The sequence below is a fragment of the Carcharodon carcharias genome, chromosome 1, assembly GCF_017639515.1.
Source record: "Carcharodon carcharias isolate sCarCar2 chromosome 1, sCarCar2.pri, whole genome shotgun sequence".
NCBI classification, from domain to species: Eukaryota; Metazoa; Chordata; class Chondrichthyes; order Lamniformes; family Lamnidae; genus Carcharodon; species Carcharodon carcharias.
Window position 1 is genome coordinate 267487281 of NC_054467.1, and position 24987 is coordinate 267512267.

Here is a 24987-nt window from a genome sequence, read left to right on the forward strand (position 1 = left end):
AGTGATGGCAGGAGGGAGAGTGAGATTGACCAGCTGATCGATTCGGCAGCTGCAGATCTACGAGTGCTCGACTGGTCTGTGGTAGTGAAGTGGAAGCTGAGTTTTAGGACGAAGATCTTGGCTTAGCAGCCGATTTTTTAAATTTATTTATTTATGGGATGTGGGCGTCCACTGCCTAGGCCAGCATTTATTGCCCATCCCTAATTGCCCTTGTTCAGAGGGCAGTTAAGAGTCAACCACATTGCTCTGGGTCTGGAGTCACGTGTAGGCCAGATCAGGTCAGGACAGCAGATTTCCTTCCTTAAAGGACATTAGTGAACCAGATGGGTTTTTATGACAATCAGCAATGGTTCCATGGTCATGGTCATCATCAGACGTTTAATTCCAGATTTTTATTGAATTTGAATTCCACCGTCTGTCGTCTGGGATATGAACCCGGGTCCCCAGAGCATTCCCCTGGGTCTCTGAAATACTAGTCCAGCAACAATACCACTATACCACTATACCACCTCCCCCTCCCCCACCATATATTACATCCCCATCCTCATCTATGGCCATGAACTGTGGGTAATGACTGAAAGGATAAGATTGTGAGTCCAAGTGATGGAAATGAGATTTCTCTGCAGGGTTGCTGAGTGTTCTCTCCTGGACAGGGTGAAGAGTTCAGCAATCCAGGACTCAAAGTTGCCTGGTGTTTCTCCTGGCATGCCCTCCTGCACATCCAGGTTGAAACCCTGTCTTGTTGGCAATGGTAGAATGGGGGATATGCTGGACCATGAGGTTACAGATTGTGTTCGAGTACAATTCTGCTGCTGCTGATGGCCCACAGCGCCTCATGGATACCCAGTCTTGAGTTGCTAGATCTGTTCGAAACCTATCCCATTTAGCATGGTGGTAGTGTCACACAACACGATGGAGGGTATCCTCAGTGTGAGGAGGGGACTTCGTCTCCACAAGGACTGTGTGGTGGCCACTCTGACTGATGCTGTCATGGACAGATGCATCTGTGGCAGACAGGTTGGTGAGGATTAGGTTAAGTATGTTTTTCCCTCTTGTTGGTTCCCTCAACACCTGCCGCAGACACAGTCTAGCAGCTATGTCCTTTAGGACTCGGCCAGCTCGGTCAGTCGTGTTGCTACCGAGACACTTTTGGTGATGGGCATAGAAGTCCCCCACCCAGAGTACATTTTGTGCCCTCGCCAACCTCGGTGCTTCCTCCAAGTGGTGTTCAACATGGAGGAACACTGATTATCAGCTGAGGGAGGGTGGTATGTAGTAATCAGCAGGAGGTTTCTTGCTCATGTTTGACCTGATTCTATGAGATCTTCATTGGGTCCGGAGTCGATGTTGAGGACTCCCAGGGCCACTTCCTCCCAACTGTATACCACTGTGCCACCACCTCTGCTGCGTCTGCCCTGCCGGTGGGTCAGGACATACCCAGGGATGGTGATGGTGGAGTCTGGGACATGATCTGTCAGGTATGATTCCGTGAGTATGACTGTAGTAACTGGAGCTTTCAGGAATGTAGTGACTGTAGTTTTAATGAATGTAGTGACTGTAGCTTTCAGGAATGTAGTGACTGTAGCAGACTGATTGTGCTGTGTAGTATCATATGACAGAATAAATGAATCAGCCCAAAGCACGGGGAACCTTAGGGGTGAAGTTTGTGTCCAGTTGTGGTTCTGGATGGAAGCATGTAGCTGCTGCTGAAGCCCTGTAAATAAAGTCACTGTTTCTTATGAGAAACCTATTTGGAAAATTAAGCCTGTAACAATAACTATGTCAGTCTACTGTTTGGCTAGTCTGTGAGACAGCTCTCCCAATTTTGGCACAAGCCTCCAGATGTTAGTAAGGAGCATTTTGCAGGGCCGACAGAGCTGACTTTGCTGCTGTCACTTCAAGTGCCAAGGTCATTCCTTTTTATTGACTTTTTAGTAGCTTAATACAATTGAATGGCTTGCTAGACCATTCAAAGGGCACTTAAGAATCAACCACATTACTGCGTATCTGGGGTCAAATGTAGGAGAGATGAGGTGAAGATTTCCTTCCCTAAAGATCGTTAGTTAACCAGATGGATTTTTACACCAACTGACAATGGTTGCACAGTCATCGTTAGACTTTGCTACTGAGTTTAAATTCCACCATCTGCCATACTGGGATTGAAACTGGGTCTCCGGATTTCCGGCCCAGTGCTAATACCACCACACCACCACCTTCTCAAGGAGCGGAGTGGCAATCTGGCTCTGACACTCCATGGGTATTATGGGCTAATGTATCGATATTTCCAAGACTTTGTGTTTTCTGAGTTAGGAATAGACTCTCCTCCTTTTTCAACATTCAGCATTAAAGATGCTGCAGATTCAACTACCTGTAGTACTTCAGTTGCCTATCCTTTTTTAGTAGTTCCAGGCTTGTGGCACTATTTTCCCCTTCATGCGCTTTTATAGGCCTCGTACATAAAGTGGTGTTTTGGTGTGAACGTACCATGATGCTCAAAAATTCATAATAGCTGCAATGGCTTTTCTGAGCTTTTCTAAGTCTTCCCAAGCCTGCTGTTTGATCAACTGTCCCTGGCACTATCCAAAATAACAGATCGCCCTATTTTTGCTACTTGAGTAGTGCCTAGTGCTGCACCTCTTGGAGCTACATGTTGATCCTCGGTTGAACATACAAATCACTGCTGTAGTTCCAAGGTGAACTGGAAGCTTCCTGATTTCTAAGTGTTCTGTGCGAACTCAATGTGCAGCTGTGCTACTGCATGTGTCAATGCTGTATAAGTCTGTGAACCTCCGATTTGAGTCTGAAGGATTTGAAGTCCCGATTTCTCACAGTTGTTGTAGATGTTCTCTGCACGTGAATGCAGAGTCTTCAAGCTGAACTGGCCGCTGGAATGTTGCAGATGGTGTGCTTAAAATTCAAACATCTTCAGAAACCACAAGCTGCCACCATGTTGTGTTTCGTTTACTTACCACTGAACACAAGTGCCCCAACTGCTCAAATGGGATTGATAAACTCAAATGTGGGTTCTTTATTCATGTAGATTAAATAGCACATGTACAGTCTTGGGGAGCTCTTGTTCACATTTCTTACTTGGATGACTACACACTGCAAACTATTACATGGTGCCTTCCATCATTTGCTATCTGATGATGTACAAGGGTCATAGATCTGACTTCTACCTTGTGCTAGCTGATGTTTTGTGGGCTGGATGGAAAATGTTATCAAAGATTTGTGGTCCTTATTATGTTCTTATGTGTAACTGTGGGGCTACAAGTGAGGGTCCAAGTGCGATTCCCTGCAGTTAAACAACTGACTGGCATCAGGGAAGGGGAAAGGGAATATTGGAGTGAAAAGAGGGGGAAACTGAGATAATGCTGAGGAAAGGAGGTAGAAGAGGGAGTAGGGAATAGACACAGTGACCAAGGAGGAAGAAGAGAGAGGCTGAAGAGGCAGTGGAATGAAGGAAACCGGAGATTTGAAGGGAGGGTAGGGAAAAGAGAGAGGTCGAAGAAGGAGGAAATAACTGGTAAATTTAAAGATCTTTATTATTTCCATATTTCTATATTGTGCCTTCACAGAGCTCTGACCCTTGTTCTGCTATTAACACCTTCTGCTATCTTAGATTTATGACACTATCAGCACCTTCTTTACTCTTTACCACTACCATTAACACTCCCTTTGTCTTATGTCCATGACATCTTTGCCAATCTCTCCTTAGCTGTCACCTATACCTGGCGTCCTTTCTTGCTCCACCTGCACCGCCCCCTCTTAAGCAGTAAAATATCCATCACATCACATTTCTACTTCTGTTTAGTTCTGAAGAAGTCATATGGACTCAAAGCGTTAACTATGTTTATCTCTCCACAGCTGCTGCCAGACCTGCTGAGCTCTATCAGCATTTTCTGTTTTTATTCCAGCATCCACAGTATTTTGCTTTTATCTATTATTTCCAGACTGAGGATCTTTTGAAATAGTTTATGTGGTAAAAAGGCTGTGTAAAAGATGAAAAGTAGGATGCATGTGACTTGGCCTGTGATTGGTCCCCTACCAACCAGGACCCCCTGTACAATTTCACGTCAAACTAACTGTGATTTTCTCTTTTTCCAGGTGAAAAGGGATGTGCTAAAAGAGCGGAGATACGTCGAGCTGGTCCTTGTGGGGGACAATACTCTGGTAGGTGGCTTATCATCCTGGAGGAAGGTTTATACTGAGGTTCCCCAGGAGCCACTGTTAGGATCCCTGCTTTTCAACACATACATCAATGACCTAGACCTTGGTATACAGGGCACAATTTCAAAATTTGTGCATGGCGCAAACTTGGAACCATTGCACATTCCAAAATGATAGTGTTAAAATTCAAAAGGACATAGACAGGTGAGTGGAATGGGTGGATAAATAGCAGAAGAAATGTAATGCTGGAAATGTAATGCTGGAAAGTGAGAAGTAATTCATTTGTTAGGAAGAAGGGGGAGAAGGGGGAAAAAATAAAGGATTTATTCTAAAGGGCATGCAGGAGCAGAGGGACCTGGGCTATTTCTGGTTAACAAAGAAAATGGGATCCTGAGCTTTATATAAAGCTTTATATAAAGAGGCATATAGTATAAAAACTAGGAGCCTATATTAAACTTGTATGAAACACTGGTTTGGCCTCAACTGGAGTACTGTGTCCAGTTCTGGGCAACTCACTTTAGGAAGGATGTGAAGGCATTAGAGAGGGTGCAGAAAAGATTCACAGGAATGGTTCTAGGAATGAGGAACTTCAGTTATGAAGATAGTTTGTAGAATCTGGGCTTGTTCTCCTTGGAGAAAAGAAGGTTGAGCATTTTAATAGAAGTATTCAAAATTATGAGGGGATTGGACAGAGTAGATAGGGAAAAGCTGTTCCCATGGATGGAAGGATCAAGGACTAAGAGGACACAGATTTAAGGTACTTAGCAAGGGATTGGTGCAAATGACTAGATGGAGTGGACGAGTTACAACAAGAAACAGAGCTTTTCAGGTGCTACATGCTCGATCAGGATTCTCATAAGGAAGCCCCAATCTCTGGATTGCCCACGCTTAGGGCTCATTGGCTGGAGCCTCCCAGAACACGACGTGACCCAAGATAGACGGCAGGAGGGGCTATACCCTCAGCTGCTCCATTTCCTCCCCTTTTAGTTTTTTACAATTTCTATTTACAGAAAAATATTTGAATATCCACAACATTTACATATATACAACTACAGGTGATTAAAGATCACATCTCTAAGGGTGCTGTCCTTATGGGGCTAGAGCGGCGCAGCTCTACCACTTGAAGTATATCCGGTTAATAAAAAAATGGGATCCCAGGCTTTATATAAAGAGGCATAAAAACAAGGAGGCTTTATTAAACTTGTATGAAACACTGGTTTGGCCTCAACTGGAGTACTGTGTCCAGTTCTGGGCAACAGGATCGACAGGGTCTGGAAATGCAGCATGAGACACACCATCAGAAAGTGACAGTTCAGGATTCGGCAACTCAACAGAGACATTAGGCATGTCTATTCTAGGTCAATTAGTCACCTCAGGAATTGATAGTTTGACGTTAGTCACAGGCAGAATGGTTGGTTGATGGAATGTCTCTCTAGCACAAATATGATCTACGTGCTTACAGATAATCCAATCTTCCACTTGTACTTGGAAAATAATGGAGCAATCTCTGACACAATGGTTCCAAGAGTCCAACAAAGTCCACTTCTGAAATTTTTGCACAAATACCGTGTCACCTAAATTGAATATGCGAGCTTTGCATTTTCGTAATTACATTTTTGATTACTCTGATTCCGCTCTACCTTCCCCTCTAAATTTGGAAACACTAGGCTCAACCACATACATGTGCAGTGTTTCATCAATAATTCAGACGGTGTTGAACTCGTAGTCAAATGGTAGTATCTGTACGATAACTGAAAAGAACCTGGGAAAGTCGAGATTCTAGAGTACCTTCTGATAATCTTTTCATACCAGACTTTGAAAGTTTGTACAGCTCTTTTGGCTAAAACATTCGGTGAGGGATGCCAAGGGGCTGTCTTTATTTGGCAGATTCCATTCAGATCCATGAATTTCTGAAACTTTGTGTCGGCAAAGGCTGTACTGATATCAAATGACAATTTCAGGTAGGCTGTGTATGCTGAAGCAGTGACTCAGCTCCTTCATAGTTGCGCTTGGTGTTGGCGATTTGACTTTGTATACATCCATCCATTTAGAATGTGCATCTACAATCAACAAAAATATGGTACCAAAGAATGGTCCTACATAATCGATATGCAGTCTAATGTAAGACCGACCAGGCCACTCCCGCGGATGCAAGGGGAGCTGAAACAGGCAACTTCTGTTATTGCTGACACTGGAGACAGTGCTTGACCACGCTTTCAATGTCACTGTCAATGCCTGGCCACCAGACATAGCTTCACACAAGCATTTTAATCTTCGATTGCTTGGATGCACACTGTGAAGCTCTGTCAAGAGTAGTTCTCCACATTGCAATGGGATGGCAACTCTTGAGTCCCACCTTAAAAGCTTAAGACAGTGTTTTTGGCAAGGAATGGTCTCAACTCATCAGATACAGACAAAGTTGACCATCCTTACAAAACAAAATCTCTGACTTTTGACAATATTGGATCTCTGTTCTTCCAATTTCTAATTTGCTTCGCACACACAGGCAACAACCCAAGAAATTCAGTAATAGCACAACTTCTTGTGGAGCCATAAGACCATAATAAGACTATAAGACGTAGGAGCAGAAGTAGGCCATTCAGCCCATCGAGTCTGATCCGCCGTTCAATGAGATCATGGCTGATCTGATAATCCTCTACTCCATTTTCCTGCCTTTTCCCCATAACCTTTGATTCCCTTACTAAAAATCTGTCTATCTCAGCCTTGAATATACTTAATGACCCAGCCTCTACAGCACTCTGTGGTAAAGAATTCCACAGATTAACAACCCTCTGAGAGAAGGAATTCCTCCTTATCTCTGCTTTAAATGGGTGGCCCCTTACTCTGAGATTATGCCCCCTGGTTCTAGACTCTCCAACAAGGGGAAACAACCTTTCAGCATCTATCCTACCAAGCTCCCTAAGAATCTTTTATGTCTTATATGTGCAATCTTATAAGGTCACCTCTCATTCTCTGAAACTCCAATGAGTACAGGCCCAACCTATTCAACCTCTCCTCCGTACAATGTTATCGGATATTGGGAGACAACTGACCGCGTCCGCATTTGCAATGTGCAAGCCAGAGCGGTACATATAAGTATACTCATACGCAGATAATGTCAAAACCCAATGTTGTATTCTTGCAGATGGCCTACCATCACTGAATAAACCCATTAATGGTATATGATCTGACACAATGGTGAAATGTCGTTTATGTGGTGTACTTTTTCCATCTCGAATACCACCAATAAACCTTCCTTTTCAACCTGGGAATAACCCTGTTCAGCTGTGGAGATGGTTCTTGAGATATAGCCAGTGGGCCTTTCTGATCCAATTCCATTCTATGTGATAACATGGCTGTTATGACATGGCAGATGATGTTCGCCAGACAGATCTAATCCACGAGGGAGATTTGATCCCGCTATCACAATGGTTTTGCCATTTGTATTTATTGCGAGATGCATGCATTGAATTCAGAAGTAATATGTTCACTAAGACCTTCTAAAAATGTAGGTAAAATATTTGTTAACAAAAGAAAAGATGCCAAACACATACATGCAATTCCAGTTACTTCATACTATAGTGCATACGAAATTTTTTACCTAACCTGTCTCCCAGGTACTCCCTTGTAAGGCAACAGTCAAAAAATACATTTTAAAGTTAGAAAACCAGGCCAGCAAAGTTATCACTTTTAAGGGCTGGATGCAGCAAACTCATGCAGATATGCTGGAGGCGTTTCTAAGGCGGCTTTGCAAGCTTCTGCTAGATGTTACAGGGCCCTTGCCAACATAGCCTTTCATTCCCCCTTATATACGCTTTCTCTCTTTTTAATTTGTAAATTCGATTGCCCCCATATGTCTTTGAAAATGTACTTTCCCATAATATAAAACTTTTCATGGTGCCTATATTGTCTGTAACCTTTGGGAAAAATAAACACACTGCTTGGCCTAGCTTCGCTGGCTAGGTTTAAGCATCCTACCATCTCTTTGAAATTCAAACTGCCCTGATTTATTTAAAAATGCAAATTCTCCTCACATCTTACATTCTAAGGATTCAGCAATGATTATGTATTTAGCATTTCAAAACTAACTTCTTTTGATGAGTCAAAACCTCCAAACTAGCTGTCTCCAATTCAATTAAATCCCCCACACATACACACAAACTATCCAAACCCCATTATTAACCTACTTTTACAATAAATCATAATAATATTACGAGAATTATTATACTTTCGTGATAACAGCTCCTACACCTGTCGATGAGCCGCAGCAACCAATTTGTAGGGCATGACCTCTCTCTGACAAAGCTATGCTGACTATCCCTGATCAAACCTTGCCTCTCCAAGTGGAGATAGATTCTCTCCTTCAGAATTTTCTCCACTGGTTTCCCTACCACTGACGTGAGACTCGCTGGCCTGTAGTTCCCTGGCTTATCTCTACAACCCTTCTTAAATAGTGGAACCACATTAGTTGTTCTCCAGTCCTCTGGCACCTCCCCCATGGCCAGAGAGGAATTCAAAATTTGGGTCAGAGCCCCTGCAATCTCCTCCCTTGCCTCACTCAGCAGTCTGGGACATAATTCATCTGAACCTGGAGAATTGTCCACTTTTAAGCTTGCCAACACCTCCAGTATCTTGTCACTCCCTGTATCAATTTGCTTAAAAACCTCGCAGTCTCACTCCCCGAGTTCGGTGCCTTCATCCTCATTCTCTTGGGTGAAGACAGATGCGAAGTATTCCACAGAACCATAGAGCCATAGAAAAGTTACACCAATGAAGGAGGCCATTCGGTCCATCTTGTCCATGCCAGCCCGAGGACACCCAGGTGCCCTTTCTAATCCCACCTTCCTGCACGCGGCCCATTGCCCTGCAGCTTACAGCACTTAAGGTGCAGATCCAGGTGCTTTTTAAAGGAGTTTTGAGTTTCTGCCTCTACCACCAACTTGGGCAGGGAATTCCAGACACCCACTACTCTCTGAATTAAAAAGTTCTTCCTCATGTCCCTCCTACATCTTCTGCCACTCATCTTGAATCTATGCCCCCTGTTTTTCGAATTCTCCACCAAGGGAAACAATTTTATCCTGTCCACTCTACCTATTCCCCTCATAATTTTGTACACCTCAATCAAGTCACCTCTCAGCCTTCTTTGTTCTATGGAAAATAATCCCAAACTATGCAATCTCTCCTCGTAGCTACACTTTTCTAATCCTGGTAACTTTCATGTAAACCTCCTCTGCACTCTCTCCAGAGGTATTACATCCTGCCTGTAATGTGGTGACCAGAACTGCACACAATACTCCAGTTGTGGCCTCACCAGTGTTTTATACAATTCCAACATTATATCCTTACTTTTATATTCTATACCTCTACCAATGAAGGAGAGCATTCCATATGCCTTCTTTACAACCTTGTCTACTTGAACTGCTGCCTTCAGGGACCTGTGCACTCTACCAATGTCCTCTGGTTCCATCCATAGATTACCCCCTCGGTCCCTTATGGCCCCTACTCTTTCCCTGGTTATCCTCTTTCCATTGATATACTTACAGAATATCTTGGGATTTCCCTACTTTTACCAGCCAGAGCTTTCTCATATCCCCTCTTTGCTCTCCTAATTGCTTTCTTAAGCTCCACCTTGCATTGTCTGTATTCCACTAACGCCTCTGCTGATTTGCTTCCCTTGTACCTGCTAAAAGCATCTCTTTTCCTTCTCATCGTATCCTGAATATCTCTGGTCATCTATGGTTCTCAGGGCTTGTTACCCCTTTCTATCACCCTAGAGGGAACACGTTGAGCCTGTACCCTCCCCATTTCCTATTTGAATGCCCCCCACTGCTCCTCTGTAGATTTCCCCACAAGTAGCTGTTCCTAGTCTACCTTGGCCAGATTCTGCCTTATTTTACTAAAATCTGCTCTCTCCCAATCCAAAACATCTTTTTGCAACTTGTGTATTTCTTTGTCCATAACAAACTTAAATTGTACCATGTTGTGGTCGCTATCACTAAAATGCTCCCCCAACCACCACCTCAGCCACCTGTCCGGCTTCATTCCCCAGAATTAGGTCCAGCAATGCGCCGTCCCTTGTTGGACCCTCTACATATTGACCTAAAAAGTTCTCCCGTACACATTTCAATAAATCCACTCCATCCAAGCCCTTAAAACTATATCTATCCCAATTAATGGTTGGTTTTACACACCTCACCTACTGATGTCTCTTTTCTAACTGCCAACATTTTCAGTTGGAATTCACTTTCTCTCTCTCTCTTTCCTCCTTCTCCATTTTTACAATTTCTAATTCCTTTTTAAAAGCCATTTCTCTGTTCTTTGCTTCTAATTCAAGCATTTTCAGTTCCTTTGCTTGTTGAAATTCTAATGTCTTCATTTTTAAGTGAAGTATCACTACCTCCAGCTGTGACTCACTAGTGTCAGGTTTCACTTACAATTGTAGATGCTCTGCTATACTTATAACTACATCTGATTTCCTAGCCCCCCACTGGTAACCCCAATTGTAACTTATCCACCAACTCTGTTAACTTATATTTGGTTAATTTCTCCAACCCAATCAGAGTTATCTCTTGTAATCCCAGAGTGGACTTAGCAATTGGCAATGCCATCTTGCCATCTTCCACTTCTAAAATACCTCACCAACTCCTGGATTCAAAGTGCCTCTAGTGCTCATAAACTTAAGATTCACCAACTCCTAACCAATTGAGGAATTAGAAATATAATTGATCCCGGCACAGCCTCCCATTGTTATGACCGATGCAGTTGGTGAAGCGGAGCTATTTAAAACCCCAGAGGGAAACTTTAAACAACTGTCATAACCTATAATTTTTAGTGTTATGTTTGAGATGCAACTCTAAATTCAGGAATCAGGCCATTAGTTCTTGAGGTTTTGCATTAAACTAATTGAAATATTTTATTAATTTACACAGGTTAATATATACACTTGGCTACAAATTACTATTATCACAACTTTTAATAGATTCCCAAACTAATCTCCATTAATGCAACAACCCATAGACTTAACCAAACACCAGGCAAAGCATTTTCACAGTACAAATTCAAAATGAGCTTCTTTTCACTGTGGAGTCAGTTGGAGGCTTACAGCTGCCTTTTGATCTTACATTGCCTCTGCCCTGCACACCCGAAAACTACTGAAGTTATACCTACCACCACTGATTGAATTCAAATTCTCATTGTCTCACCAGTATCTTTGAACTTTACCTTTTAACAATGAAACCCCATTCATTGTATCAAATATTGCTTGGTAGCTTGAATGTTCTATTCAAAAAATTCAAATGCATACTATCTCTCTTCCATATCAAAACAAGTCACCATCAAAAAACCCAGACTAGCTGGCTTTTATCCACGTACAGACTAAACCTCTATTTTAAAAGAAAATTATTTACCAAAATATTGAATACATTAATAGCTTCATAACATGTGGAGGGTGAGTGTGAGGAGTGTGTGGGATCAGTGGAGGGTGAGTGTGAGGAGCGTGTTGGATCAGTGGAGGGTCAGTGTGAGGAGTGTGGAGGATCAGTGGAGGGTGAGTGTGAGGAGTGTGGAGGATCAGTGGAGGGCGAGTGTGAGGAGTGTGGAGGATCAGTGGAGGGACGGTGTGAGGAGTGTGGCGGATCAGTGGAGGGTGAGTCTGAGGAGTGTGAACGATTAGTGGAGGGTGAGTGAGAGGAGTGTGGAGGATCCGGGGAGGGTGAGTGAGAGGAGTGTGGAGGATCCGGGGAGGGTGAGTGTGAGGAGTGTGGAGGATCAGTGTAGGGTGAGTGTGAGGAGTGTGGAGGATTAGTGGAGGGTGAGTGTGTGTAGTGTGGAGGATCAGTGGAGGGTGAGTGTGAGGAGTGTGGAGGATCAGTGGAGGGTGAGTGTGAGGAGTGTGTGAGCAGTGGAGTTGAGTGTGGAGAGTGTGGAGGATCAGTGTAGGGTGAATGTGAAGAGTGTGTGGGCTCATGTGGAGGGTGAGTGTGAGGAGTGCGTGGGATCAGTGAAGGTTGAGTGGGAGGAGTGTGGAGGATAAATGGAGGGTGAGTGTGAGGAGTGTGTGGGAGTTTGTGGAGGGTGAGTGTGAGGAGTGTGTGGGATCATGTGGAGGGTGAGTGTGAGGAGTGTGGAGGATCAGCGGGGGTTGAGTTTGAGGAGTGTGGAGGATTATGTGGAGGGTGAGTGTGAGGAGTGAGTGGGCTCATGTGGAGGGTGAGTGTGAGGATTGTGGAGGATCATTGGAGGTTGAGTGAAAGGAGTGTGGAGGATGATGTGGAGGGGGAATGTGAGGAGTGTGGCGGATCAGTGGAGGGTGAGTGTGAGGAGTGCGGCGGATTATTCGAGGGTGAGTGTGAGGAGTGTGGAGGATCAGTGGAGGGTGAGCATGAGTACTGTGGAGGATGATGTGGAGGGTGAGTGTGAGGAGTGTGGAGGATCAGTGGAGGGTGAGTGTGAGGAGTGTGTGGGATCATGTGGAGGTTGAGTGTGAGGAGTGTGGAGGATCAGTGGAGGGTGAGTATGAGGAGTGTGTGGGATCATGTGGAGGTTGAGTGTGAGAGTGTGTGGGATCATGTGGAGGGTGAGTGTGAGGAGTGTGTTCGATCATGTGGAGGTTGAGTGTGAGGAGTGTGGAGGATCAGTAGGGGGTGAGTGTGAGGAATGTGGAGGATCAGTGGAGGGAGAGTGTGAGGAGTGTGGAGGATAAGTGGAGGGTGAGTGTGAGGAGTGTGGAGGATCAGTGGAGGGTGAGCATGAGGAGTGTGGAGGATCAGTGGAGGGTGAGTGTGAGGAGTGTGTGGGATTTTGTGGAGGTTGAATGTGAGGAGTGTGGAGGATCAGTGGAGGGTGAGTGTGAGGAGTCGAGGATCAGTGGAGGGTGAGTGTGAGGAGTGTGTGGCATCAGTGGAGGTGAGTGTGAGGAGTGTGTGGGATCAGTGGAGGGTGAGTGTGAGGAGTGTAGAGGATCACTGGAGGGTGTGTGAGGAGTGTGGGGGATCAGTGGAGGGTTAGTGTGAGGAGTGTGGCCGATCAGTGGAGGGTGAGTGTGAGGAGTGTGTGGGATCATGTGGAGGGTGAGTGTGAAGAGCTGTGGGGCTTCATGTGGAGTGTGAGTGTGAGGAGCGTGGAGGATCAGTGGAGGTTGAGTTTGAGGAGTGTGGAGGATCAGTGGAGAATGAGTGTGAGGAGTGTGTGGGCTCATGTGGAGGGTGAGTGTGAGGAGTGTGGAGGATCAGTGGGGGTTGAGTTTGAGGAGTGTGGAGGATTATGTGGAGGGTGAGTGTGAGGAGTGTGTGGGATCATGTGGAGGGTGAGTGTGAGGATTGTGGAGCATCATTGGAGGTTGAGTGAAAGGAGTGTTTGGGATCATGTGGAGGGTGAGTGTGAGGAGTGTGGCGGATCAGTGGAGGGTGAGTGTGAGGAGTGTGGAGGATCAGTGAAGGGTGAGTGTGAGGAGTGTGTGGGATCCGTGGAGGGTGAGCATGAGGAGTTGGAGGATCATGTGGAGGGTGAGTGTAAGGAGTGTGGAGGATCAGTGGAGGTTGAGAGTGAGGATTGTGGAGGATCTGTGGAGGGAGAGTTTGAGGAGTGTGGAGGATCAGTGGAGGGTGAGCGTGAGAGTGTGTGGGATCATGTGGAGGGTGAGTGTGAGGAGTGTGGAGGATCATGGGAGGGTGAATGTGAGGAGTGCGTGGGATCAGTGGAGGGTGAGTGTGAAGAGTGTGGAGGATCAGTGGAGGGTGAGTGTGAGGAGTGTGGAGGATCAGTAGAGGGTGAGGGTGAGGAATATGGAGGATCAGTGGAGGGTGAGTGTGAGGAGTATGTTCGATCATGTGGAGGTTGAGTGTGAGGAGTGTGGAGGATCATGTGGAAGGTGAGTTTGAGGAGTGTGTGGGATCAGTGGAGGGTGAGTGTGAGGAGTGTGGAGGATCACTGGAGGGTGAGTGTGAGGAGTGTGGCCGATCAGTGGAGGGTGAGTGTGAGGAGTGAGGAGGATCAGTGGAGGGTGAGTGTGAGGAGTGTGTGGGATCATGTGGATGGTGAGTGTGAGCAGTGTGGAGGATCAGTGGAGGATGAGTGTGAGGATAGTGGCGGATCAGTGGATGGTGAGTGTGAGGAGTGTTGAGGATCAATGGAGGGTGAGAGTGAGGAGTGTGTGGGATTATGTGGAGGTTGAATGTGAGGAGTGTGGAGGATCAGTGGAGGGTGAGTGTGAGGTGTGTGTGGCATCAGTGGAGGTGAGTGTGAGTAGTGTGGAGGATCATGTGGAGGGTGAGTGTGAGGAGTGTGTGAGATCAGTGGAGGGTGAGTGTGAGGAGTGTGGAGGATCACTGGAGGGTGAGTGTGAGGAGTGTGTGGGATCATGTGGAGGGTGAGTGTGAAGAGCTGTGGGGCTTCATGTGGAGTGTGAGTGTGAGGAGCGTGGAGGATCAGTGGAGGTTGAGTTTGAGGAGTGTGGAGGATCAGTGGAGTGTGAGTGTGAGGAGTGTGTGGGATCATGTGGAGGGTGAGTGTGAGGAGTGTGGAGGATCAGTGGGGGTTGAGTTTGAGGAGTGTGGAGGATCAGTGGAGGGTGAGTGTGAGACATGTGGAGGATCATGTAAAGCGTGAGTGTGAGGAGTGTGTGGGATCCTGTGGAGGGTGAGTGGGAGGAGTGTGTTCGATCATGTGGAGGTTGAGTGTGAGGAGTGTGGAGGATCATGTGGAGGGTGAGTGTGAGGAGTGTGTGAGATCAGTGGAGGGTGAGTGTGAGGAGTGTGGGGGATCACTGGAGGGTGAGTGTGAGGAGTGTGTGGGATCATGTGGAGGGTGAGTGTGAAGAGCTGTGGGGCTTCATGTGGAGTGTGAGTGTGAGGAGCGTGGAGGATCAGTGGAGGTTGAGTTTGAGGAGTGTGGAGGATCAGTGGAGTGTGAGTGTGAGGAGTGTGTGGGATCATGTGGAGGGTGAGTGTGAGGAGTGTGGAGGATCAGTGGGGGTTGAGTTTGAGGAGTGTGGAGGATTATGTGGAGGGTGAGTGTGAAGAGTGTGTGGGATTATGTGGAGGGTGAGTGTGAGGAGTGTGTTCGATCATGTGGAGGTTGAGTGTGAGGAGTGTGGAGGATCAGTGGAGGGTGAGTGTGAGGAGTGTGGAGGATCAGTAGAGGGTGAGGGTGAGGAATATGGACGATCAGTGGAGGGAGAGTGTGAGGAGTGTGGAGGATCAGTGGAGGGTGAGTGTGAGGTGTGTTTGGGATCATGTGGAGGCTGAGTGTGAGGAGCTGTGGGGCTTCATGTGGTGTGTGAGTGTGAGGAGTGTGTGGGATCAGTGGAGGGTGAGCGTGAGGAGTGTAGAGGATCATGTGGAGGGTGAGTGTGAGGAGTGTGTGGGATCAGTGGAGGTGAGTGTGAGGAGTGTGGAGGATCAGTGGAGGGTGAGTGAGGAGTGTGTGGGATCATGTGGATGGTGAGTGTGAGCAGTGTGGAGGATCAGTGGAGGATGAGTGTGAGGAGTGTGGAGGATCAGTGGAGGGTGAGTGAGGAGTGTGTGGGATCATGTGGATGGTGAGTGTGAGCAGTGTGGAGGATCAGTGGAGGATGAGTGTGAGGATAGTGGCGGATCAGTGGATGGTGAGTGTGAGGAGTGAAGGATCAGTGGAGGGTGAGTGTGAGGAGTCTGGAGGATCAGTGGAGGGTGAGTGTGAGGAGTGTGTGGCATCAGTGGAGGTGAGTGTGAGTAGTGTGGAGGATCATGTGGAGGGTGAGTGTGAGGAGTGTGTGGGATCAGTGGAGGGTGAGTGTGAGGAGTGTGGAGGATCACTGGAGGGTGAGTGTGAGGAGTTTGGGGGATCAGTGGAGGGTTATTGTGAGGAGTGTGGCCGATCAGTGGAGGGTGAGTGTGAGGAGTGTGTGGGATCATGTGGAGGGTGAGTGTGAAGAGCTGTGGGGCTTCATGTGGAGTGTGAGTGTGAGGAGCGTGGAGGATCAGTGGAGGTTGAGTTTGAGGAGTGTGGAGGATCAGTGGAGGGTGATTGTGAGGAGTGTGTGGGATCATGTGGAGGGTGAGTGTGAGGAGTGTGGAGGATCGGTGGGGGTTGAGTTTGAGGAGTGTGGAGGATTATGTGGAGGGTGAGTGTGAAGAGTGTGTGGGATTATGTGGAGGGTGAGTGGGAGGAGTGTGTTCGATCATGTGGAGGTTGAGTGTGAGGAGTGTGGAGGATCATGGGAGGGTGAATGTGAGGAGTGCAAGGGATCAGTGGAGGGTGAGTGTGAAGAGTGTGAAGGATCAGTGGAGGGTGAGTGTGAAGAGTGTGGAGGATCAGTAGAGGGTGAGGGTGAGGAATATGGACGATCAGTGGAGGGAGAGTGTGAGGAGTGTGGAGGATCAGTGGAGGGTGAGTGTGAGGTGTGTTTGGGATCATGTGGAGGGTGAGCGTGAGGAGCTGTGGGGCTTCAGGTGGTGTGTGTGTGAGGAGTGTGTGGGATCAGTGGAGGTGAGTGTGAGGAGTGTGGAGGATCAGTGGAGGGTGAGCGTGAGGAGTGTAGAGGATCATGTGGCGGGTGAGTGTGAGGAGTGTGTGGGATCATGTGGAGGTTGAGTGTGAGGAGTGTGTGGGATCAGTGGAGGTGAGTGTGAGGAGTGTAGAGGATCAGTGGAGGTTGAGTGTGATGAGTGTGTGGGATCATGTGGAGGGTGAGTTTGAGGAGTATGTTCGATCATGTGGAGGTTGAGTGTGAGGAGTGTGGAGGATCATGTGGAAGGTGAGTTTGAGGAGTGTGTGGGATCAGTGGAGGGTGAGTGTGAGGAGTGTGGAGGATCACTGGAGGGTGAGTGTGAGGAGTGTGGAGGATCAGTGGAGGGTGAGTGTGAGGAGTGTGTGGGATCATGTGGAGGGTGAGTGTGAGGAGTGTGGAGGATCAGTGGAGGGTGAGTGTGAGGAGTGTTTCGGATCATGTGGAGGGTGAGTGTGAGGAGCTGTGCGGCTTCATGTGGAGTGTGAGTGTGAGGCGTGTGTGGGATCAGTGGAGGTGAGTGTGAGGAGTGTGTGGGATCATGTGGAGGGTGAGTGTGAGGAGTGTGTTCGATCATGTGGAGGTTGACTGTGAGGAGTGTGGAGGAACAATGGAGGGTGAGTGCGAAGAGTGTGGAGGATCAGTGGAGGGAGAGTGTGAGGAGTGTGGAGGACCAGTGGAGGGTCAGTGTGAGGAGTCTTGCGGATCAGTGAAGCGTGAGTGTGAGGAGTGTGGAGGATCAGTGTAGGGTGAGTGTGAGGATTGTGGCGGATCAGTGGAGGGTGAGTGGGAGGAGTGTGGAGGATCAGTGGAGGGTGAGTGTGAGGAGTGTGAAGGATAAGTGGAGGGTGATGTGAGGTGTGTGTGGGTTCCTGTGGAGGTTGAGTGTGAGGAGTGTGGAGGATCAGTGGAGGTTGAGTATGAGGAGTGTGTGGGATCATGTGGAGTGTGAGTGTGCAGAGTGTGGATGATCAGTGGAGGTGAGTGTGAGGAGTGTGGAGGATCAGTGGAGGGTGAGTGTGAAGAGTCTGGGATCATGTGGAGGGTGAGTGTGAGGAGGGTGTTCAATCATGTGGAGGTTGAGTGTGAGTAGTGTGGAGGATCATGTTGAGGGTGAGCGTGAGGAGTGTGTGGAATCAGTGGAGGGTGAGTGTGAGGAGTGTGGAGGAGCAGTGGAGGGTGAGTGTAAGGAGTGAGAAGGATCAGCGGAGCGTGAGTGTGAGGAGAGTGTGGGATCATGTGGAGTGTGAGTGTGCGGAGTGTGTTCAATCATGTGGAGGGTGAGTGTGAGGAGTGTTGAGGATCAGTGGAGGGTGAGTGTGAGGATTGTGGAGGATCAGTGGCGGGTGATGTGAGGAGTGTGGAGGATCATTTAAGGGTGAGTGTGAGGAGTGTGGAGGATCAGTTGAGGGTGAGTGTGAGGAGTTGTGGGGGATCATGTGGAGGTTGAGTGTGAGGAGTGTGAAGGATCATTGGACGGTGAGTGTGAGGAGTGTGGAGGATCATGTGGAGGGTGTGTGTGTGGAGTGTGGAGGATCATTGGACGGTGAGTGTGAGGAGGGTGGAGGGTCAGTGGAGGGTGAGTGTGAGGAGTGTGGAGGATCAGTGGAGGTTGATTGTGAGGAGTGTGGAGGATCATGTGGAGGGTGAGTGTGAGGAGTGTGGAGGATCAGTGCAGGGTGAGTGTGAGGAGTGTGGAGGATCAGTGGAGGGTGAGTTTGAGGTGTGTGTGTGATCATGTGGAGGGTGAGTATGAGGAGTGTGGAGGATCAGTGGAGGGTGAGTGTGAGGAGTTTGTGGGATTATGTGGAGGGTGAGCGTGAGGTGTGTGTGGGATCATGTGGAAAGTGAGTGTGAGGAGTGTGGAGGATCAGTGGAGGGTGAGTGTGAGGAGTGTGGAGGATCAGTTGTGGTTGTTTCTGAGGAGTGTGGAGAATCATGTGGAGGTTGAGTGTGACGAGTGTGGAGGATCAGTGGAGGGTGAGTGTGAGGAGTGTGTGGGATCAAGTGGATGGTGAGTGTGAGGAGTGGAGGTACAGTGGAGGTTGAGTGTGAGGAGTGAGGAGGGTGAGGGAGAGGATTGTGGAGGATCAGTGGAGAGTTATTGTGAGGAGTGTGGAGGATTAGTGGAGGGTGAGTGTGAGGAGTGTGTTGGATCATGTGGAGGTTGAGTGTGAGGAGCGCGGAGGATCAGTTGAGGCTGAGGGTGTGGAGTTGTGCGACCATGTGGAGTGTGAGTGTGCGGAGTGTGGAGGATCATTTGGATGGTGAGTGTGAGGAGTGTGGAGGATCAGTGGAGGGTGAGTGAGAGGCGTGTGTTGGATCATGTGGAGGGTGAGTGTGAGGACTTGTGGAGGATCATTTAATGGTGAGTGTGAGGAGTGTGGAGGATCAGTTGAGGGTGAGTGTGAGGAGTTGTGGGGGATCATGTGGAGGTTGAGTGTGAGGAGTGTGAAGGATCATTGGACGGTGAGTGTGAGGAATGTGGAGGATCATGTGGAGGGAGTGTGTGTGGAGTGTGGAGGATCATTTGGAGGGTGAGTGTGAGGAGTGTGGAGGATCAGTTGAGGGTGAGTATGAGGAGTTGTGGGGGATCATGTGGAGGGTGAGTGTGAGGAGTGTGGAGGATCAGTGGAGGTTGAGTGTGAGGACTGAGGAGGATCAGTGGAGGGTGAGTGTGAGGAGTGTGGAGGATCAGTGGAGGGTGAGTTTGAGGTGTGTGTGTGATCATGTGGAGAGTGAGTGTGAGGAGTGTGGAGGATCAGTGGAGGGTGAGTGTGAGGAGTGTGGACGATCATGTGGAGGGTGAGTGTGAGGAGTTTGTGGGATTATGTGGAGGGTGAGCGTGAGGTGTGTGTGGGATCATGTGGAAAGTGAGTGTGAGGAGTGTGGAGGATCAGTGGAGGGTGAGTGTGAGGAGTGTGGAGGATCAGTTGTGGTTGTTTCTGAGGAGTGTGGAGAATCATGTGGAGGTTGAGTGTGACGAGTGTGGAGGATCAGTGGAGGGTGAGTGTGAGGAGTGTGTGGGATCAAGTGGATGGTGAGTGTGAGGAGTGGAGGTACAGTGGAGGTTGAGTGTGAGGAGTGAGGAGGGTGAGGGAGAGGATTGTGGAGGATCAGTGGAGAGTTATTGTGAGGTGTGTGGAGGATTAGTGGAGGGTGAGTGTGAGGAGTGTGTTGGATCATGTGGAGGTTGAGTGTGAGGAGCGCGGAGGATCAGTTGAGGCTGAGGGTGTGGAGTTGTGCGACCATGTGGAGTGTGAGTGTGCGGAGTGTGGAGGATCATTTGGATGGTGAGTGTGAGGAGTGTGGAGGATCAGTGGAGGGTGAGTGAGAGGCGTGTGTTGGATCATGTGGAGGGTGAGTGTGAGGACTTGTGGAGGATCATTTAAGGGTGAGTGTGAGGAGTGTGGAGGATCAGTTGAGGGTGAGTGTGAGGAGTTGTGGGGGATCATGTGGAGGTTGAGTGTGAGGAGTGTGAAGGATCATTGGACGGTGAGTGTGAGGAGTGTGGAGGATCATGTGGAGGGTGTGTGTGTGGAGTGTGGAGGATCATTTGGAGGGTGATTGTGAGGAATGTGGAGGATCAGTTGAGGGTGAGTATGAGGAGTTGTGGGGGATCATGTGGAGGGTGAGTGTGAGGAGTGTGGAGGATCAGTGGAGGTTGAGTGTGAGGACTGAGGAGGATCAGTGGAGGGTGAGTGTGAGGAGTGTGGAGGATCAGTGGAGGGTGAGTTTGAGGTGTGTGTGTGATCATGTGGAGGGTGAGTGTGAGGAGAGTGGAGGATCAGTGGAGGGTGAGTGTGAGGAGTGTGGACGATCATGTGGAGGGTGAGTGTGAGGAGTTTGTGGGATTATGTGGAGGGTGAGCGTGAGGTGTGTGGGGGATCATGTGGAAAGTGAGTGTGAGGAGTGTGGAGGATCAGTGGAGGGTGAGTGTGAGGAGTGTGGAGGATCAGTTGTGGTTGATTCTGAGGTGTGTGGAGGATCATGTGGAGGTTGAGTGTGACGAGTGTGGAGAATCAGTGGAGGGTGAGTGTAAGGAGTGTGGAGGATCAGTGGAGGGTGAGTGTAAGGAGTGTGTGGGATCAAGTGGAGGGTGAGTGTGAGGAGTGGAGGTACAGTGGAGGTTGAGTGTGAGGAGTGTGGAGGATCAGTGGAGGGCGAGGGTGAGGATTGTGGAGGATCAGTGGATGGTTATTGTGAGGAGGGTGGAGGATTAGTGGAGGGTGAGTGTGAGGAGTGTGTGGGATCATGTGGAGGTTGAGTGTGAGGAGTGTGGAGGATCAGTTGAGGCTCAGTGTGAGGAGTTGTGGGACCATGTGGAGGGTGAGTGTGCGGAGTGTGGAGGATCATTTGGTTGGTGAGTGTGAGGAGTGTGGAAGATCAGTGGAGGGTGAGTGTGGGGAGTGTGGAGGATCATCTGGAGGATGAGTGTGAGGAGCGTGGAGGATCAGTGGAGGGTGAGTGTGAGGAGTGTGGATGATCAGTGGACGGTGAGTGTAAGGAGTGTGGAGGATCAGTGGAGGGTGAGTGTAAGGAGTATGTGGGATCAAGTGGAGGGTGAGTGTGAGGAGTGGAAGTACAGTGGAGGTTGAGTGTGAGGAGTGTGGAGGATCAGTGGATGGCGAGGGTGAGGATTGTGGAGGATCAGTGGATGGTTATTGTGAGGAGTGTGGAGGATTAGTGGAGGGTGAGTGTGAGGACTGTGGAGGATCAGTTGAGGCTCAGTGTGAGGAGTTGTGGGACCATGTGGAGTGTGAGTGTGCGGAGTGTGGAGGATCATTTGGATGGTGAGTGTGAGGAGTGTGGAAGATCAGTGGAGGGTGAGTGTGAGGAGTGTGGAGGATCAGTTGAGGCTCAGTGTGAGGAGTTGTGGGACCATGTGGAGGGTGACTGTGCGGAGTGTGGAGGATCATTTGGATGGTGAGTGTGAGGAGTGTGGAAGATCAGTGGAGGGTGAGTGTGGGGAGTGTGTTGGATCATGTGGAGGGTGAGTGTGAGGACTTGTGGAGGATCATTTAAGGGTGAGTGTGAAGAGTGTGGAGGATCAGTTGAGGGTGAGAGTGAGGAGTTGTGGGGGATCATGTGGAGGTTGAGTGTTAGGAGTTGTGGGGTATCATGTTGAGTTTGAGTGTGAGGAGTGTGGAGGATCATTGGACGGTGAGTGTGAGGAGTGTGGAGGATCAAGTGGAGGGTGTGTGTGTGGAGTGTGGAGGATCAGTGGAGCGTGAGTGTGAGGAGTGTGGAGGATCATCTGGAGGATGAGTGTGAGGAGTGTGGAGGATCAGTGGAGGGTGAGTGTGAGAAGTGTGGATGATCAGTGGACGGTGAGTGTAAGGAGTGTGGAGGATCAGTGGAGGGTGAGTGTAAGGAGTGTGTGGGATCAAGTGGAGGGTGAGTGTGAGGAGTGGAGGTACAGTGGAGATTGAGTGTGAGGAGTGTGGCGGATCAGTGGAGGGCGAGGGTGAGGATTGTGGAGGATCAGTGGATGGTTATTGTGAGGAGTGTGGAGGATTAGTGGAGGATGAGTGTGAGGAGTGTGGAGGATCAGTTGAGGCTCAGTGTGAGGAGTTGTGGGACCATGTGGAGGGTGAGTGTGCGGAGTGTGGAGGATCATTTGGATGGTGAGTATGAGGTGTGTGGAGGATCAGTGGAGGGTGAGTGTGGGGAGTGTGTTGGATCATGTGGAGGGTGAGTGTGAGGACTTGTGGAGGATCATATAAAGGTTAGTGTGAAGAGTGTGCAGGATCAGTTGAGGGTGAGTGTGAGGAGTTGTGGGGGATCATGTCGAGGTTGAGTGTGAGGAGCACGGAGGATCAGTTGAGGCTGAGGGTGAGGTTTTTTGGGACCATGTGGAGTGTGAGTGTGCGGAGTGTGGAGGATCATTTGGATGGTGAGTGTGAGGAGTGTGGAGGATCAGTGGAGGGTGAGTGAGAGGCGTGTGTTGGATCATGTGGAGGGTGAGTGTGAGGACTTGTGGAGGATCATTTAAGGGTGAGCGTGAGGAGAGTGGAGGATCAGTTGAGGGTGAGTGTGAGGAGTTGTGGGGGATCATGTGGAGGTTGAGTGTGAGGAGTGTGAAGGATCATTGGACGGTGAGTGTGAGGAGTGTGGAGGATCATGTGGAGGGTGTGTGTGTGGAGTGTGGAGGATCAGTGGAGGGTGAGTGTGAGGAGTGTGGAGGATCAGTGGATGGTGAGTGTGAGGAGTTTTGGGGGATCATGTGGAGGGTGAGTGTGAGGAGTGTGGAGGATCATTTGGAGGGTGAGTGTGAGGAGTGTGGAGGATCAGTTGAGGGTGAGTATGAGGAGTTGTGGGGGATCATGTGAAGGGTGAGTGTGAGGAGTGTGGAGGATCATTGGACGGTGAGTGTGAGGAGGGTGGAGGGTCAGTGGAGGTTGAGTGTGAGGACTGAGGAGGATCTGTGGAGGGTGAGGGAGAGGAGTGTGGAGGATCTGTGGAGGGTGACTGTGAGGTGTTTGTGGGATCATGTGGAGGGTGAGTGTGAGGAGTGTGGAAAATCAGTGGAGGGTGAGTGTGAGGAGTGTGGAGGATCAGTGGAGGGTGAGTTTGAGGTGTGTGTGATCATGTGGAGGGTGAGTGTGAGGAGTGTGGAGGATCAGTGGAGGGTGAGTGTAAGGCGTGTGGAGGATCAGTGGAGGGTGAGTGTGAGGAGTGTGGAGGATCAGTGGACGGTGGGAGAGAGGAGTGTGGAGGATCATTTTGAGGATGAGTGTGAGGAGTGTGGAGTGTCATTGGAGGGTGACTGTGAGGAGTGCGTGGAATCGGTGGAGGGTGAGTGTGAGGAGTGTGGAGGATCATTGGAGGGTGAGTGTGAGGAGTGTGGAGGATCAGTGGAGGTTGAGTGTGTGGAGTGTGGAGGATCAGTGGAGGTTGAGTGTGAGGAGTGTATGGGATCATGTAGAGGGTGAGATTGAGCAGTGTGTGGGATCAAGTGGAGTGTGAGTGTGAGGAAGGTGTGGGATCAGTGGAGGGTGAGTGTGAGGAGTGTGTGGGATCATGTGGAGGGTGAGTGTGAGGAGTTGTGGGATGATGTGGAGGGTGAGTGTGAGGTGTGTGGAGGATCAGTGGAGGTCAGTGTGAGGAGTGTGGAGGATCAGTGGAGGGTGAGTGTTTATAGTGTGGAGAATCAGTGGAGGGAGAGTGTGAGGAGTGTGGTGGATCAGTGGAGGGTGAGAGTGAGGAGTGTGGAGGACTAGTGGAGTGTGAGTGTGAAGAGTGTGTGGTAGATCATGTGGAAGGTTTTGTGAGGAGTGTGGTGGATCAGTGGAGGGTGAGTTTGAGGTGTGTGGAGGATCAGTGGAGGGTGTTATGAGGAGTTGTGGGGGATCATGTGGAGGGTGAGTGTGAGGAGTGTGGAGGATCATTGGACGGTGAGTGTGAGGTGTGTGTGGGATCATGTGGAGGGTGAGTGTGAGGAGTGTGGAGGATCAGTGGAGGGTGAGTATGAGGTGTTTGTGGGATCATGTGGAGGGTGAGTGTGAGGTGTGTGTGGGATCATGTGGAGGGTGAGTGTGAGGAGTGTAGAGGATCAGTGCAGGGTGAGTGTGAGGAGTGTGGAGGATCAGTGGAGGTTGATTCTGAGGATTGTGGAGGATCATGTGGAGGGTGAGTGTGACGAGTGTGGAGGATCATTTGGATGGTTAGTGTGAGGAGTGTGGAGGATCAGTGGAGGCTGAGTGTGAGGAGTATGGAGGATCAGTGGAGGGTGAGTGTGAGGAGTGTGTTGGATCATGTGGAGAGTGAGTGTGAGGAGTGTGGAGTATCATTTAAGGGTGTGTGTGAGGAGTGTGCAGGATCAGTTGAAGGTGAGTGTGACGAGTGTGGAGGATCAGTGGAGGGTGAGTGTGAGGAGTCTGGAAAATCATGTGTACGGTGAGTGTGAAGAGTGTGGAGGATCATTTGGAGTATGAGTGTGAGGAGTGCGCAGGATCAGTGGAGTGTGAGTGTGAGGTGTTTGTCGGATCATGTGGAGGGTGTGTGTGAGGAGTGTGGACGATCAGTGGAGGGAGAGAGTGAGGAGTGAGGATGATCATGTGGAGGTTGTGTGTGAGGAATGTGTGGGATCAGTGGAGGGTGAGTGTGAGGAGAGTGGAGGATCAGTGGAGGGTGATTTTGAGGTGTGTGTGGGATCATGTGGAGGGTGAGTGTGAGGAGTGTGGACGATCATTTGGAGGGTGAGTGCGAGGAGTGTGTGGGATCATGTGGAGGGTGAGTGTGAGGTCTGTGTGGGATCATGTGGAGGGTGAGTGTGAGGAGTGTGGAGGATCAGTGGCGGGTGAGTGTGAGGAGTGTGGAGGATCAGTGGA

At 49.0% G+C, this 24987-nt stretch overlaps 1 protein-coding gene across 1 annotated transcript in view; it reads left to right on the forward strand.

Moving 5' to 3' along the window:
* Positions 1-24987, forward strand: part of LOC121276098 (disintegrin and metalloproteinase domain-containing protein 12-like) — a 772855-nt gene that overhangs the window by 582777 nt on the left and 165091 nt on the right. Inside the window, exon 7 of the mRNA XM_041184044.1 lies at positions 4108-4173. Within this exon, the coding sequence (XP_041039978.1) occupies positions 4108-4173 (66 nt within the window). The remainder of the gene's footprint in view (positions 1-4107; positions 4174-24987) is intronic.